A 16205-nucleotide genomic window follows, 5' to 3' on the forward strand; every position below is an offset into this window, starting at 1 on the left:
TTGATCTTGGCATGATCTTTGAACTTGGACATGAATCTGAAATCATGTCTCTTCTGTGCTTTTGAATCAAGTTTTACTCAGGGTGTTTTATTGAATACAACTCTAAGGCTCATTCTATACATTCAGTACCCTCACTCTGTTTGTGTGTATATTTATCTCAATCAGTGTAGCTCGTTTTAAGGAGTGTCCCAGTTGTTTTGGGTATTTTTGTTTTTGAATTATACACTGCTCAAAAAAATAAAGGGAACACTTAAACAACACAATGTAACTCCAAGTCAATCACACTTCTGTGAAATCAAACTGTCCACTTAGGAAGCAACACTGATTGACAATAAATTTCACATGCTGTTGTGCAAATGGAATAGACAAAAGGTGGAAATTATAGGCAATTAGCAAGACACCCCCAAAAAAGGAGGCCGGCCAAACCCTCCCCTAACCCGGATGACGCTGGGCCAATTGTGCGCCACCCCATGGGTCTCCCGGTCGCGGCCGACTTCGACAGAGCCTGGACTCGAACCAGGATCTCTAGTGGCACCAGGATCTTTTTAGACCAGTGCGCCACTCAGGAGCCCCCCCCCAGTTTTGTATTAACAGTGAAGTTGACCAATATGTGCCAATTGTTAAGCTCCCAGGTCAGAATATCGAAATGGGTTAATGAGCTATTCCAGGCACTCACCCAGATAGCTAAACTAAGCTAAGCAGCTGCTGCAAAGTGTACTGTGAATGATGCCGTGATTTAAGGGTATTCTCAGTGTACTGATGTAAACTTAGTCTCCATTTAAAATGTTTAAAGACCATTGTGGTGTGTGATTTCCTTATATATGCTTGACTATCAATCACAATATGAAAATATATAATAAGTAAAGTACTGTATGTCCATTGTAAAGGTCACCCCATGTCACGTACTAATGCGCAAGCAACATGCTACCCACATGGTTGTACATATATATATATATATATATATATATATATATATATATATATATATATATATATATATATATATAAGACTAGCATGTAGATACAGGGCAGTACAGGGCAGAATGGGCATTAGCGCCTATAAAATCTCAGTATTTATTCTCATGCTGTTCATAGCCATTGTCATGCTTGGTGTTTAGTAAAGGGCCTAAAAGCATATTCCTTTTCTTAAAATAGCCTGCGGTATGGTACGTGTTTGGGGTGTACATAGCTACGAGATAGTTGAGTTCACACATGTCATATACACAAAGGTCAGAGTGAAATATATGGTATGCCAAACAATTTAAAGTGCTATCAGAATGGACACAGTCTTTCTCATACCGTTAGGAGGAATTGCATAAAATAAATACCACAATGTCTAGCTGGTAATGTATTAAAATGATTAGGCTGATGAAATGTAAACTCATGCTTCTCAAAAAAATGCCCAGAACTTTCCTTCGGCAAAAAACTGTACATGCTTCTCTATACAATGGATACAGCAATGACGTTATGACGTTCCAGTGCTTCCTCTTTGATTGTGACACTGTATCTCTTTCCCAGGAAGATGGTGAGCTGACCAAACTGGGGGACCATACAGACTCAAACATCTTCAACCTTCTGCAGAGGTGTGATCGGTGTCAACTATCAGCCTTCACCATGACCTGCGTGGAGAAGCGTCAATGCGTGAGCCACCGGAGCACCATGCTCCACCACCGCTTCCCCAACGGCTTCACTGAGATCTTCATGGACGAGACGGATCGAGAGGTCAGCACTCTCACCGACCGCGCCTTCCGGAGCCTGTGCATCGGAGACGAGGCCGCCTACAACGATGAGTTCTCATACGGATACCCTTTCAGCTGTCACAAGCCCCTAGTGGAGGAGCCCCTGAAAAGGACTAAAGACACTGGTAAAAAGCACCAAATCAATGGTGCCATTGGCACTCAACCCTGGAAGCAGCAGAAGAGCATGTCCAGTTTGACTCTCCTCAAGACATTTAGTGCTACAGAGGAGAAATGTGAGGACATGCTGATTAAAAGCGGTGATTTTAAGGACACTAATGGAGACTCTTGGGATAAGTCGGCCCTCCTCAGCATCGAAAGGGAACTATCGGAATTCTCCTCAGATTATAACAACTTCATAGCCAAGAAATTAGGCAAGGATGCAAAGTTCTCAAAGACAAAAAACTGCAAATCCAACTTCAAGCTGCGGAAACTGAACATCAAAAACTGTTTCCTCCACAGCGAGTTCAGCCCATTCCAATCGTGGAGGGATTTTAACCGCTTTCCGTTCGGCCAGGAAGACATCGCCTCCATTCCCCATGTGGTGGACAACCTCCCTAAGTGGTATGACTCCCCTTTATACAAAGAGCTGACTGAGGCACATAGAATAGAGACTTTGCGTGCAGAGGAGATGGAGCAGCAGTGCCAGAAACCAGTTGAACCCCCTCCTCCTCGTCCTCCACCCAAGGTTCTGCCAAAACCCTCTGCCCCTGAGAAGAGGTGTGCATCAGACACCTCTTCTCAGGGTGAAACCAACACCCCCTGGAGAAGAAACAGAGTGAGAGTCAAGAGTGCTGTGCCTGTCAACCAACCAGGACTACTTTGCACTCCCACTGAAACCCCCAAAACGGTGGAGAAGAGTCCTCTGCCTTATAAAAAGGAAGTCAAGTCGATAAAGGTGAACAAAGTGGAGGAGCCGTGCTCTTTGACCTCCACTCCATTCAGCATTTCTCAGCTGATGACACCCATAATACCATCCAGACAGGCCACAGACACCTCAGAGGTCCTGTCAGCAGTGCTCTCTCCCTCTCTCCTTGATCTCACCCGCCTAGACTTAGAGCATGTGTCGCCAGTCAAATCGAGGTCGACCCCAGAGGTCACCAAACGAGATAGCTACAAATCCATCGCGTCCAGTTTGTTGTTCAACCTCAAGGATAACAGGAAGAGGGTCAAGAGCAGGTACAGCCCGCCAAAGTTCAAAACCGAACAGGTGGATCGACGTACTCTGTCTCCAAAGCTGCTGGAACATAGACTACTCAAATATGCACAAGCTCCTTCTGACGTTACAGCGTCTGGCTTCAGTACACCTGCCATTCTAGCCTCTGGCTTCAGTACACCTGCCATTCTAGCCTCTGGCTTCAGTACACCTGCCATTCTAGCTTCCGGCTTCACTACACCTGCCATTCTATTAGATGGACAACCTATCTGTAGCCCTGATGTTTCGGAATCTAGCAATGCTCGTCTTAGGAAATATCTAGATTCTGATATATCAGACGATTACTTGATGTCCAACTTATTGCAAACCAAAAGAGAGGCTGCGGGTAGCAGGAGCACCGGGTCTCCCTTTTCACACCCAAAGGTGAACAAGAGCCCTCTGACTAAGAAACAAATGTACCCAACTCTGAACTTGTACAATAGTCTTGTAGAGCCAGAAATGAAACACTTCTCACCGTCTATGAATAAGGATATCACACCAAACAAAGGGCTTTCTCCGAATATGTCAGACAACACAAAAGACCAACCTACTACACAAAAGGAAGGGATTTCTCAGAATATATCAGAAAAGCCAGTAAAAGAGATGTCGGAGCTAAAGGAGAAAGGCGTTGGTGACCAGCCTGTACATACAAGAACGAATAGGGAAGCATTACCTATAGCACAAAACAAAGTGTTATCTCCAAATATAACAGACAATGGGAAACAGCCAACAAAAGACACAGTGGAATTTAAGGAAAAACATATTGATGAACAGACTGCAAATACAAGAGAAGCATTCACAGCTACTAGGGACACATTAATAACAGCTCAACATGAAATGCTGTCCTCAAATAGAACATACAACACCAATATGTCAACAAAGGACACGATAGAGTTAAATGTCAAAGACAGTGTGGAAGAGGTTATGAGAGCCGGTATGGAAGCAATATTTACCACCCGAAACAAACTACTCTCTCCCAATAGAACAGAAGCTGTTGAAGCATTAACCAATAAGAACAACATTGTCAAAACAGAGGACCCTCAAGTGAAAGATGAAAAGGGAATTGTAGTAGAGGATAGACATTTGTTTTATTCATTTTCAGTGCCAAGGCCAAGCTACAGACAGATAGAGCCACAGACAACAGGTGACATTTATCCAATGGAAAACATCATCACCGATGGATTAATAGAAAGTGCAGACAAAGAGAAAGAGTGTATTGTGGCAGAAAAAGAGAAGGAGCCTGTTAAAAAGCAAGGCAGGTTTAAGCATATATTTTCAGCGAGACAGAACAACTACATTAAAAGCCAAAGATATGCAATGATGGAGAATGGTGAGGAAGAGCAGGAGGAGGAAGATGTAGAACCTAAAATGGAGGTGAATAATAAGAAAGACATGGATAAGGAAGTACAGGATACAGAGAAGGCAGTGCACAAAGAAATGAAAGATAGTGAAAATATAATAAGTGACTTACATGCACTTAAGGAGCTGGAGAAGGCCAGATTGGGTGGACGCCATATCAAGGACGGTGAGAATTTGAAGCCCAAACCAATGATAGACGGGGAGGCAAAAGCGAAAAACGATTTAATCTCAAGGGAGCTTAGGAACATTAAAAGGGGTATTCTTTCAATGCGAGGAAACACGTTCGCTAAAAAAGAGTTATTTGCGAATAAAGGGAAGGAGCAAGCTAAGCATGATGTATTCTCAAAGCTAGACAACGTTGTAGACAACACATCTTTGATCAATGACAATTACGACAAGGCTAAAATGGCACTTGAGGAAATCATATCGGAGAGAGCAAAGAAACGTAAAAAGAAAGTATTTAACAATAAAGAACTTGAAAACAATAGAGTCCCTGATGAGAACCCTGATGATAGTTATAATGTTAGAGTCCAAAAGAGTAGACCAGCTAGACAGGATTATACCAGGAAAGCAACAGAGAGGAAACAAAATGAGGCGAGAGGGAGGCTAGGGGATCTGAAGGATCATCATCAGATACAAGAAATTCTTTCCCAGACTGAGACAAAACTTGGTGAAAATCACCGATTAGGTGCCACAATCGATACTGAACCAAATAAACTGGCAACAAGATATATCAGGGAGGAGCAAGTGCAAGAAAACATAATCAATAATGTCAGTGACTCAGCAGAGGAGAGTGATAGAACCGTAGCTAAACAGTTATCTGTTGAAACAAGAGATGACACCTCTAAAAATGACGAGGCAGTCACAGAGGAGAGTCAACCAGACGCGCCAGTTATCAAACCAAAGGTACCACCGAGGAGCAAGAAGGGGAACACTAAAAAAGAGGACAGCTCAGAGAAGGTGAAAGAATGTGCAAATGTAATGGATATAATTGAGGAGGATATAAAGAACAAACACTTTTCAATTAGGGATAGTAAAAATGATAACATTCTACTAGAAGAGAACACACACGCAAGGGGCAAGATCTCAAATACAGAGGCCCTTGATGCAAAGATAAAAGCTGATAAACAAACAGATGCACTTGAAACAGAGAAGACAGCTGAGCAAGAGAAGCGTTTTATACAAAATAAACACCACGTTGGTCTGCCAGGAGAGTACTGCAAATATCCACATGAGGCAAATACCTGTTTTTCCCCCAGTGAAGAGAAGGAAAAAGAAATGAAGGCTCTATTAAATGCAAGGAAAACTAACACACTTCCTCTGAAGAAACTCAAAGCAGAACAAATGCAACACAATATTGAACAGGAACAACTGTGTGTGAGAAGGAAGGCCCCTTTAAAACCAGACAAGGATCATTCAAAACCTTTAAACCAAGTAAACACCAGTACTGAGGATGAATCAATAATGAAAAAAGATAGCATGAAAAAGATTCAAGCAACTGAAGAGTCTGACAAATCAGTTAGGATTTGTGAAGATATTGTACAAGTTGATGAAGTACCTGACCAAGATATTAGAGACACATTAGTGACCCCGTTGTCAAATGGCAGTAGTATAAATCCAAGTCAACAGAATCAAACCAGTATGTCCTCGAAGTCATCATATTTCTTTGTTGAAAATACATTGCAAAGAAATCTTGAAACAGACTCAAACATCTATCATTCTTTGGAGAATTTGATTGCAAAAGTAGAGGACGTTGAGGAAGGAGTAGAGGATGGTCCAGAACGTGTGAGAGGAGATTTGGAGAGGACAGAAGTGGAGTATTACTCTGTAAGTGATCATGAAAATAAGGATGTTGAAGACAAGCCAGTAGTTCGTCCCAGGCGAGACAGAGAAACATCCCTGAAGGAGGAAAAAGAGCCGAGAGCCAGAGAGATGGACAAAAGAGGATGGTTCCAGAGCCCCATGGACAACACAAACAATCAAACACCAACATCTCAGTCCAACGTCTCTTCGCCCGTTCTGGGGAAACCGGCTCTATTCAAAGTGAAAGACAACATATTAAATGATCATGTCTCGCCTGTAACCAAGACAGGGAAACCGGTTCTGGACAAGACAAACCATGACCCATTGCAGCGTGCGCCGTGGTCACCCAGGGAGAGCTTGAGTGGCTCTGAGAAAAGCGAGGAAGAGCATCTCGATCATCCAAAAACATCCATTGGAATGCAGTCACCCGATAATGCCGTCACCACACCAGACAAACACTTCAAATCCGAAGATACGGCATCTCCCCACTCTTCACACTCACTGCTGTCTCCCTCAAAACTAACCCCCGAGCACAATCGGAAAGGCCAACGTGCGCCGTGGTCACCCAGGGAGAGCTTAAGTGGCTCTGAGAGGGGCGAGGAAGACCATCTTGAAATCCCCGAACTCCATGCTGCTAGCATTACAACCGACAAACACCTCAAACCAAGAGAGACGGCATCTCACCACTCACCACTCACCCCACTGTCTCCCTCAAAACTGACCCCCGAAAACAGCCAAAGAGGCCAGCAATACGGGTCTTTCCTCACAGTCACACAGGAATACAACAAACATTCAGGGCTAAGCCCATCATCAGAAGAAGGGGCAAGCACAATGGATACAGCTGATGACACCCCAGACGTTTACAAGGTGCCCAGCGAGAGGTCGGGTTCTGTCTGCAGCGGCAACAACACCCAAGGCCCCGGCAGACCGCCCGTGGTTCCTCCCAAGTCCGAGAAGGCCCTCTTCAAAGCCATGAAGCTGACCACCAGGAGGATCCAAAAGGAAGAGAAGGAAAGTCAACCTCAAAAGAGCCACAGTAGTAGTAAGAGCTGTAGTAGTAGAAGTGACAAAAACAAGAGGGATAAATCATTGGAGCAGAAAAGTAGTAGTAGTGATAGTAGTGAGAAACATCGTACTAGAGAGAAGCGACATCAGGAAAGGACAGAACACAGAGGCCGTAGCAGTGAGAGGCACAGCCTTGGTGAATCAGAGCATCGAGGCCGTTGTAGTGAAAAGCACAGGCACAATGAATCAGAGAGCCAGGCCCGTAACAGTGAGAAGCACCACAATGGTGTACCCGAACATCAGAGCCATAGCAGTGACAAGTCCAGGCAAGAAAGAACAGAGCCCAGCAGTCGTAGCAGTGAGAAACACAGGCATGGGGAATCGACGCGTCAAGAATGCAGCAGTGACAATCAGAGGCATGGAGAATCCGAGCGCCATAGGAGTGAGAAACACAGCTGCGAGAAGCCAGAACAGAGAATCCATAGCAGTGACAGAGCTGTCAGTGAGCATAAAAGTCAGAACGGTGAGAGATCCATGACTGGGAGACAACAGCGCCATAGAGCTCAGAGCATGGACAGACACATTGGCAATAAAGCAGAAGGGAGAATTCGGAGCAGTGAGACATCTCCTAGGGAAAGACCGGAGCCGAGGAGTCAGCGTATTGAGAAGTCTATTAGGGAGGAGCTGTCTCAGAGGGGCCGAGCCCGCGAGAGATCCAACAGAGAGAAACTAGAACACAGAAACCACAGTGTTGACTCCTATGCCAGTGACGTTATAGACTTGACATCACCTCACCCTAATCTATCCCGCCAGTCAAGTTACACCAGCCAGTTCTCCCGTCAGTCCAGCATCGAGCACTGTTATGCCTCCTTCCCAATGACCCAACGGAAGTTGTTGCAGGACCCAGACTCTGGGCAGTACTTCGTAGTCGACATGCCCGTCCAGGTCAAGACGAAGACCTTCTTTGATCCAGAAACTGGGAATTACGTGCAGCTACCTGTTCAACCTTCAGAAGGCCCCGTGCCTCAGGCCTCCACCATGGAGGTGATGAACGCACCAATGGTGCTCTACCACGGTTCCTTTGTCCCAGTGCCTGTCTCATCCATCCCATCACAGAAATCCACTGTCCACCCCTCACAGCTGGACCAGGAAGACTTTGAACAGATGCGGGAAAGGCAGCGGTATAAACACAATAACGAAGGCCATCCTTACCTAGAGCCGGTGTATGGCTCACAAGACCACATGCTAGGGGAGTTCTTAGGCACTGAGGACATTTATGACTGTATGAACTGATAGGGCTTTTATCAACTTCGTGAGAAAAGTTTAAGTGTTGAAGTGGAGAGTTAATTTGCATTTGTGGTTAATCCGAGCTACTGTAGAGTTAATATTATAAATGCCATTTGGGAGTGTCTGACTTCAGGGATTTATGTATGATTAGGATATGATTCATAAATGTTTTTGATGGAAAATGACAGCATAAAGAAAAAGACATGGAAGTTCTATGTACATATGTATTTTCACATGTAGACAGGAAGTTTGGTTGTAAATCTTGAGAGGGTTTTTATGAATATAATTGAAGTGGTGTTCCACCTCTTTTCATGAATTGTTGTAATGTTTTATTGATATGGCAAGTTTTGCTTTTTGAGACTATTGTTCCACAAAGCTGTTTGCCCTCACAAATAACACAATTTTGACGGATTTGTATTTTTATTTAAACAAAAAGGACACATTATGTTTAGATCTACGTTTCAGTAGTCAATACCAATATCAATTTCGTTATTTTCATTCTAATATACAGCATGCACTGTGTTTTGCATGCACGCGTTTAAATATTTCTTGCAACTGAATATTGAAATTCGCATATTCTGTTTCATGCTAATATCATAAAATGTATGATATTTACATTTATTGTAAGTGGCAATAATTGATAATTGTAAAACGATTGGAAATACTTGGAGATACTTGGAAATATGTTTGGCAGTATTTTGAATTTAATGACTAGATAAAGCAGGGCTGCATTTTGTTTTTGTAAATCATTCCAATAAAAAAAACTTCTGAAGAACTAGGGTTATCCTTTGTTGTAATTTCATAATCTTGATGTTGTAAAAATATATCTTTTTTACATTTCAAAAAGTGATTTTTATCAATTTTAAAATGGCTTACCTTTTCATAGGTACCAAGACTTGATGATCAGGCCTACACTGCACTTCCTACACCGCATTGTAATGCTTTTCCATTTTGTTTTGTTCATCTCAATTTATGGCGAGAGATCTTTTACTGTGATTGCAAGATTGGCTTTTTATATGTGAAATTTAGCCCTCTGGCGTCATCTAGTGTGTATTGTTCATTACATTGAAGAGGGAAATCACAAACCTAGTGTATGATATAGCAAACAAACAACAAGATGAAACCACATTTGTAGGCCCTACACGATTTAGTTACTAGGACATCGGACTTTCATATAGTTACATATCCATCCCATCACAGTGTTTCTTAATCCTGATTCACATTTGAATCAGCACCACACAGCTGATTCAAATGATTAACTCATTATCAAGTTGTTGTGATCTGAATCAGGGGTGTACAAAAATATAGGATCTTAATTTGAGCCAGTTTGCAACAGCAGGAAAATAATCCTACAGCAACTGGAAATGTGAATTATTATGTGGATTATAATGGACCTTTTTGCAGGGGTTCAAACATTTGTCAACCCCTAAAATCTGTACGTTTTAAATGTCCTACATTACAGGAAAGTTATTCTGCAACAGGGTGATCAAATTAAGATCCTACATCAGTAGTGCTAAGGCAAAACCAAAAATGTGAGCCCATTATGACACCATGACACAAAAATATGTTGATAATGCATGTAAGGAAGGCCAGCATTCGTAATATAGCAATACCCTCAGGGCATTTATAAACCACCCTGACGCTTAATTTCTGCACCTTGGTCGGTGACACGGTGACTTCCATTAGGCCTACTGCCATTGCCCGGCCTCAGAGCCTTATCAAATATCAACATAAACATGTTCAATTGCAACAACCAACTTTAATTTCTTACAAAAACATCCATTTATACATGAATCACTGGACATACCGTTAATATTTTCAATTCAATCAAGATTTCTGAAAGCTGTTCAAAATGAAACCATATCGTCATACTGTTTCAGAACCACGTTATCCTTGTCGTTGGAGAGCGTTGGAGCGTGCATGACGGACTGCACAGTCGCATGATTCGTGGCACGGAAACTCTTTCAGAGTGGGAACGGACAGGAGCCCTTGCAGTGGTAAGCATTGTAACCCCGTGGAGATTTGATCCAGCCGATCTCCTCGAAGTCCACAAAGAGGGGCGTGACATGGGGCGGCTGCGGGGATAACTTGGTGCTGCGCGTTTCCTCCTGCTCCTGCTGTCTTGAGGCGATACTTTCGCAGGATTGTCAGGTGTTGTGGCGTGGCTGAAATGTCCTACAAAAATGTAAATGAGAAATAAATATATCAGTATTTTAATAATCTCTGACCGTTACAACAGCAAACCTCCACATTTCTCAGAATATGATTTGATAATTGACAGCCTAGCAATATGGTTGGTGAAATGTTTGGGCTAAACATTCTTTGATGAACGAAGTCCAATTCACAGCAAAGAATCAGAGAAACATTTATTTTCAAAATGTAATTATCCCTGTTTGTTCAGACCTGCAATTAGTCATAGGCCCATTATTACGTTTAAACATCCCGCACACCAGATTATAAAACATGTAGTGAACGAAAATGAAAGACAGCAACGTCCTCGCATTGTGTTTAGACCCCGCGTCCTCCGGGTCACCCTGTCCCGTCTTGGCTAAATGCCCAATGGGCACAAGTGTGACAGTATGCGTGTGAACAGCCTTTGCAGATGTATTTCTTACAACTGCAGCACACCGTATGTGTTCTGTTGTCCTTCTTCGGTGGGCAGAGCTGACACCTCTTCCTCTTCCTCATGCTGTTGACGAGCCGTAGCACTCTGTAGGACTTTGACAAGTGATGACACCGCTTCGGTGCGGGGGAGATGTTGCCTTCTTTGGATCAGGGGCTTCACAAGTGCCTTTCCCAGCTGCTCCAGGAACACCCTCCTCTTGTTCCGCTTCCGAGGCATCCAGTCAGGCTTGATCTCTCGCCATATGACAAAGGCGTTGTAGGAGGACACGCCGAGGATGTTGTGGAAGACGACCAGGGGCCAGCGGGCAGTCATCCGTCTGCAGCTGTACGTGCCGACCACCTTGTCTAGGTTGTCCACGCCGCCCTTGTTGCAGTTGTAGTCTAGGATGACGACCGGCTTCCTGTCGCGGCGATCGCTGACTTGGGCCTCTGTGTGCAGCGTGCTCAGAAGTAGCGCGTTCTTATTTTTCTTTGCCAGGTAGGACACTAGAGTTGCGGTGGGCGTGAAGGCAAACCTGGAGGACAGGACCTATCTGACTCGAGCAGCGCCGGCAGGAGCTCGGCCTTGTTCTTTCTCACCGTGCCCACCATGGTGAGGTTCCTCTCGAGGAGCCGCTGTCTCAGTTCGTAGGAGGTGAAGAAATTTTCACACATGACATTGCGACCGCTCAGTCCCGTTGTCAGATCGAGGACGACGCACATCCCCTGGTTCTTCTCGGGGCCTCCGCTGGCCGCCTTGCCGGTGTACACTTGCATCTTCCAAGCGTAGCTGGACTTGGCGTCGCAGGCCACCCATGACTTGATGCCATATTTCGCCGACTTGCTGGGAATGTACTGACGGAAAGGACAGCGGCCTTTGGCAAGGGGAGAAGAGATTAGCCTCATTACCGGCTCATTGGAGCCAACGTCTTTTATGTTAAACACACACATCTACTACTGCTACCTCTCTATACACACACACACACACACACACTACCTCTGAACGGGACCAGTTGCTCGTCCACTGTCACGTCAGGCCCCGGGTTGTAGAGGGCCGGCAGCCGCGCCTCCCAATGGTCCCAGACCTCTCGTATGGCTGCGAGTTTGTTTGTGGCGAGCCTCACGGGTCTCGACTGGCGATCGTCGAATCGCAGCAGCCTCGAGTACTTGTGAAAGACCTTGAGCGGCATGGTGGCTCAGAACATGGTCCTGCCGCTCTCAGCGTCCCACAGGCTGGCCGCGGCCTTACCTCGGGACCTGTAGACGCCCGCTAGGATCAGCAGCCGGACGTAGGTGCGCAGGTCGGTGGCGTCCATGGCTCGCCAGCCGTCGCCGTATTTACTCGCCCCGTGCAGATTTGTCATTTCCAGAATTATCCTTTCTATCGCCGGTGTGACGAACAGGTGGAAGGTGGACGCGATGTCGCGGGCGTGAGTCACGGCATAGGCTGTGGGGCCCGGAGTCTCGTCCGGCCCAGCGTGGCAGATCACACAGGCCCTGTGGCGGCCATAGGTCACGGGGGATCATTTGATATTGCCGTTTTTCGACAGCAACGTCTCCCTTTGGGCTCGAGCCGAGGCGATCTCTTCCTCGTGTTCGTCCTCTTGTTCGTCCTCGGGGGCTTCCTCCGGGTCTTCCTCCGAAGAGCACGAAGACGCCTGGTCGGCCTCGCGCTCGGGGTTGTATTCCTCCCCGTCTTCATCTTCCGAAACCTCTTCCTCCTCCTCCTTGGAATCAGAGTAGTCTTCTTGGTCGACGCTGGAGAAGATCTGTCCTAGAACCTGCGCAGCGTGAAATGCACAGCCATGGCGGCTTGGGTCCACTGATCGGGTCCACTGAGCAGCGGGGAAGAGCACACGGCATGGGGTTACCGATGACTTTGTGTGCCGCTGACAATATTATTATCCTCTCTACGGCCAGCTTACACAGGAGACGACGTGAATCGACGAGGCGCGTGTTCGCCACTGTTGCGCCCCTGGGCGTATGTAGCTATGTGTGCAGTTCACCCACTCTTGCACACACAGCGGGGCATGTCTGGGCGTGTGTAGTCGTGTGTGCAGTTCACCCGTGCACCACTGGGCTGTCCTCTTGCACACACAGCGGGGCATGTCTGGACGTGTGTAGCCCTGGCTGGGTCACTCTGACCCCAAGCACAGCCGGGGAGCCCCCACTTCACACAGTACACACAATAGCATACACCTCCCTAGTGGCTGGCTGGGCCACTCTGACCCCGAGCACAGCGGGGGAGCCCCCACTTCCCACAGTACACAAAATAGCATACACCTCCCTAGTGGCTGGCTGGGTCACTCTGACCCCGAGCACAGAGGGGGAGCCGCACACAACCTCGCCACTCGCAGACTCTCTACACACACAGTACACACACAATTACATACACCTCCCTAGTGGCTGGCTGGGTCACTCTGACCCCGAGCACCGAAGGGGAGCCGCACACAACCTCGCCACTCCCAGACTCTTTACACACACAGTACACACACAATAACATACACCTCGCTAGTGGCTGGCTGGGTCACGCTGACCTCCAGCACAGATCACAGAAGGGGAGCCCTCCAAACACAGGGCATGGGTCACTCTGACCCCGAGGACCACGGGAGGGTTAAGACCTTAACAAATATATTTTTTTTAAATCCCCCCAAAATTGCGGTCAAAATTATTGACACCCCTGTTTTCAATACTCTATAGCAACAAAAAAAAGTTTTATTGTCACATACACCAGACAGATGCAGTGAAATGTGTTGTTTTCCAAGGTCAGCCACAGTAGTACAAAGTATGGTTAAGTGCCTTGCTCAAGGGCACATCGGCAGATTTTTCACCTTCAAACTAGCCACCATTCAGTTACTTACCCAACGCTTTAATGGCTAGGCTACCTGCCACCCACTCTTCACCCAGTACCAGGACATTTTAGCCAAAAACCTGGTTGCCTCTGCCAGGAGGCTTTGGCCACAAGTGGATCTTCCAGCAAGACAATAACCCCAAGCACTAATCAAATTACACAAATACATGGTTAACTGACCACAAAAGAAACATGTTGCAATAGCCATCTCAGTCTCCGGACTTGAACCCCATTGAAAACCGGTGGTTTGAATTGAAAAGGGCAGTCCATACCCGCAGACTAAGGATATCAAGGATCTGGAAATGATCTGTATGGAGGAAATTCCCTCCCAATGTGTTCTCCAATCTCATAAAACATTTTAGAAATAAGATCAGGGTTGTTATCGTCAAAGGGAGGATGCTTGAGTATTGAAAACAGGGGTGTCAATACTTTGACCACTTTTATATTTTGTATTATTTGTTAAACAAAACTTTTTTCTTTGAGTAATTGTATTAGTATATCAGAATATCATTTCCCCGTTTTTGGGGGGCAGGCATACAATATAGCTCAGTATTTGTATTATGTATTTTATACAGTACATTTTGCTCATCTTTATCAAGGGTGTCAATAATTACATACCCCACAGTTATTCTGTGTCTGAATATATACAAAAACTGAAATTCTGACCAGCTAGTTGACCTTGATTTAGTGATCGATTAGTGGTCGAACATCTTCCATCGTCTGAGAATATAACTACTGTAGATAGGCATTACCCTCGGGTGATTCTCCCTGTCTCTCAGAAGACGGCAGGACCGACTCAATCCACTTACCCGATGGCAGCGTAATAACAACCTGAATACCACTATTCTCCTCGCTGTTGCGAATCCTGCAAATCCACTTGGAACACCTGTCATTGGGAAAACAAATGATGTGATTAAAATATTGAAAAAGTCATGTTTAAATATGATTTGCTGAGCTAAAACGTGACGAGACATTCTTACTGTTTGTGTGACGTTGACGACTTTCCATCCCTGAGTGTATAAAGGCGACAGTCTTGGTGATTAGATTCCATCTCCAAGGTTTCACTCTGCTGTCCAACACCTCATTGAGATCTACCTGTGCGCAAAACATGCATTAGGCTAAACAGTATACATTATATCGAGTTATTTCAACACACTTAGAAGTCTATATTTCCAACTAACCTTGTAGAAATGGGGTCCATGTGACTTCCCAAGGAAAAGTCGTTGTTTTTGCCTGAACCAGTGAAATGATACATAGATCATTCTCTAATCTGCCAAATGAGAATACATTTTAAGAAAGTAAACCTTCCATCAACATGCCCTGGGTAAAAATATAATGAATTGTGTTAAAATAACAAGTCTGCAAGTTTTCCCCTTTAAGATAATCTAAGTCTTTTTTTCTTCGTTATTTTCAAACATGCTTGGGCACAAAAGTATCATCAGCCGTGAATAATTGTGCCTTTGTTGATAACGCACCTCTGTCCTCGAAGCTCCGCACCACATTGCCCTTTTTCCTGGTTCCCGGGATTCCATTGGAGTCCACTGTTCCACTGCGTTGAACAAGTCCAGCATGATCTGGGGTGCCTTTTTACGAGGCACTGTAGAACTCCGCGGCAAATCCTTCGGATTGAACAATTCGTCCATCTTCTTAGCCGACTTTATTATATCCAAACGGTTGTCTTTCGCAACAGTTTCGCTGGATTCTTCGTCTAATGATACAGTAAACATGGCCACGGTTCTACGCTGTAATATGAGGACGAGACAGACGCATAAAGCTTGTAATATCATTCAAGCGATAGCCTACTGAGCCCGAATGGTTATGGGTCAGTGATTAAGCTATCACCGCTGTCGGTAGGCACTGTCCTGAGTGTGATGGACGATTGGACTATTGGAGCTCTATGAATTAATGTATAATGGATTTAAATACTGAAGCAGCACCCCCTCAAACAAACAATGAATAATTTGACCAACAGATTGCAGGTTGGCCCAAATAAGAGGGTAATTTGACCTATTCGTCTGACCCAACCGCTTTCCCTTTTCACAAAAGATACATTGTTAAATTGTTATGAAATCGAAAACTAAAATTGATAGACACGACGTGATAAATAAATTACTAGGCCTATTGATCTCTCAAATTATACCTTCATTTTAAGATATCCTATGGTTTAAATTATTCACGTTATGAGTAAAAATACCGATGACGTACTCGCATCATGAACTAGAAGACAAACTTTTTTTTCTCAATATGTCCTCGCTGATTTCTGTAGTGTGTTTTCAGTTATCTGTATGAGGCCAGTTGGCCCTCAAATGAACGAGAGTATGACGCAAATGAAAACGGAGGTTTACTTGTTCTTACGCGGACTCTC

General features: G+C 45.0%; 1 protein-coding gene across 2 annotated transcripts; it reads right to left on the reverse strand.

Annotated features, from left to right (window-relative positions):
* Positions 1-10124: 10124 nt before the first annotated feature.
* LOC129829186 (uncharacterized) lies at positions 10125-15871 on the reverse strand. 2 transcript variants are annotated; one of them, XM_055890795.1, is made up of 5 exons: positions 15316-15871; positions 15022-15073; positions 14821-14931; positions 14650-14726; positions 10125-10560 (listed from the first exon to the last, which is right to left on the reverse strand). In XM_055890795.1, exons 1-5 carry the CDS (start codon positions 15625-15627, stop codon positions 10273-10275), a joined length of 840 nt encoding a protein of 279 aa, XP_055746770.1. In that variant the 5' UTR covers positions 15628-15871; the 3' UTR covers positions 10125-10272. The 2 variants fall into 2 exon arrangements, with proteins under 2 accessions (XP_055746770.1, XP_055746771.1); XM_055890796.1 differs by having other exon boundaries at positions 14821-14935; positions 15022-15110.
* Positions 15872-16205: the final 334 nt, after the last annotated feature.

Source organism: Salvelinus fontinalis, chromosome 30, assembly GCF_029448725.1.
Source record: "Salvelinus fontinalis isolate EN_2023a chromosome 30, ASM2944872v1, whole genome shotgun sequence".
Taxonomy (NCBI): Eukaryota; Metazoa; Chordata; class Actinopteri; order Salmoniformes; family Salmonidae; genus Salvelinus; species Salvelinus fontinalis.

Bases quoted from the DNA above. Each gene is read 5' to 3' on its own strand.
- LOC129829186 (XM_055890795.1), bottom strand. From the start codon at position 15,627: ATGATATTACAAGCTTTATGCGTCTGTCTCGTCCTCATATTACAGCGT. The intron at 14,932-15,021 runs GTTAGTTGGAAA...GCGCACAGGTAG, and splicing joins ATGGACCCCATTTCTACAAG to ATCTCAATGAGGTGTTGGAC. The intron at 10,561-14,649 runs GTAAGTGGATTG...ACATTTTTGTAG, and splicing joins TGTTATTACGCTGCCATCGG to GACATTTCAGCCACGCCACA.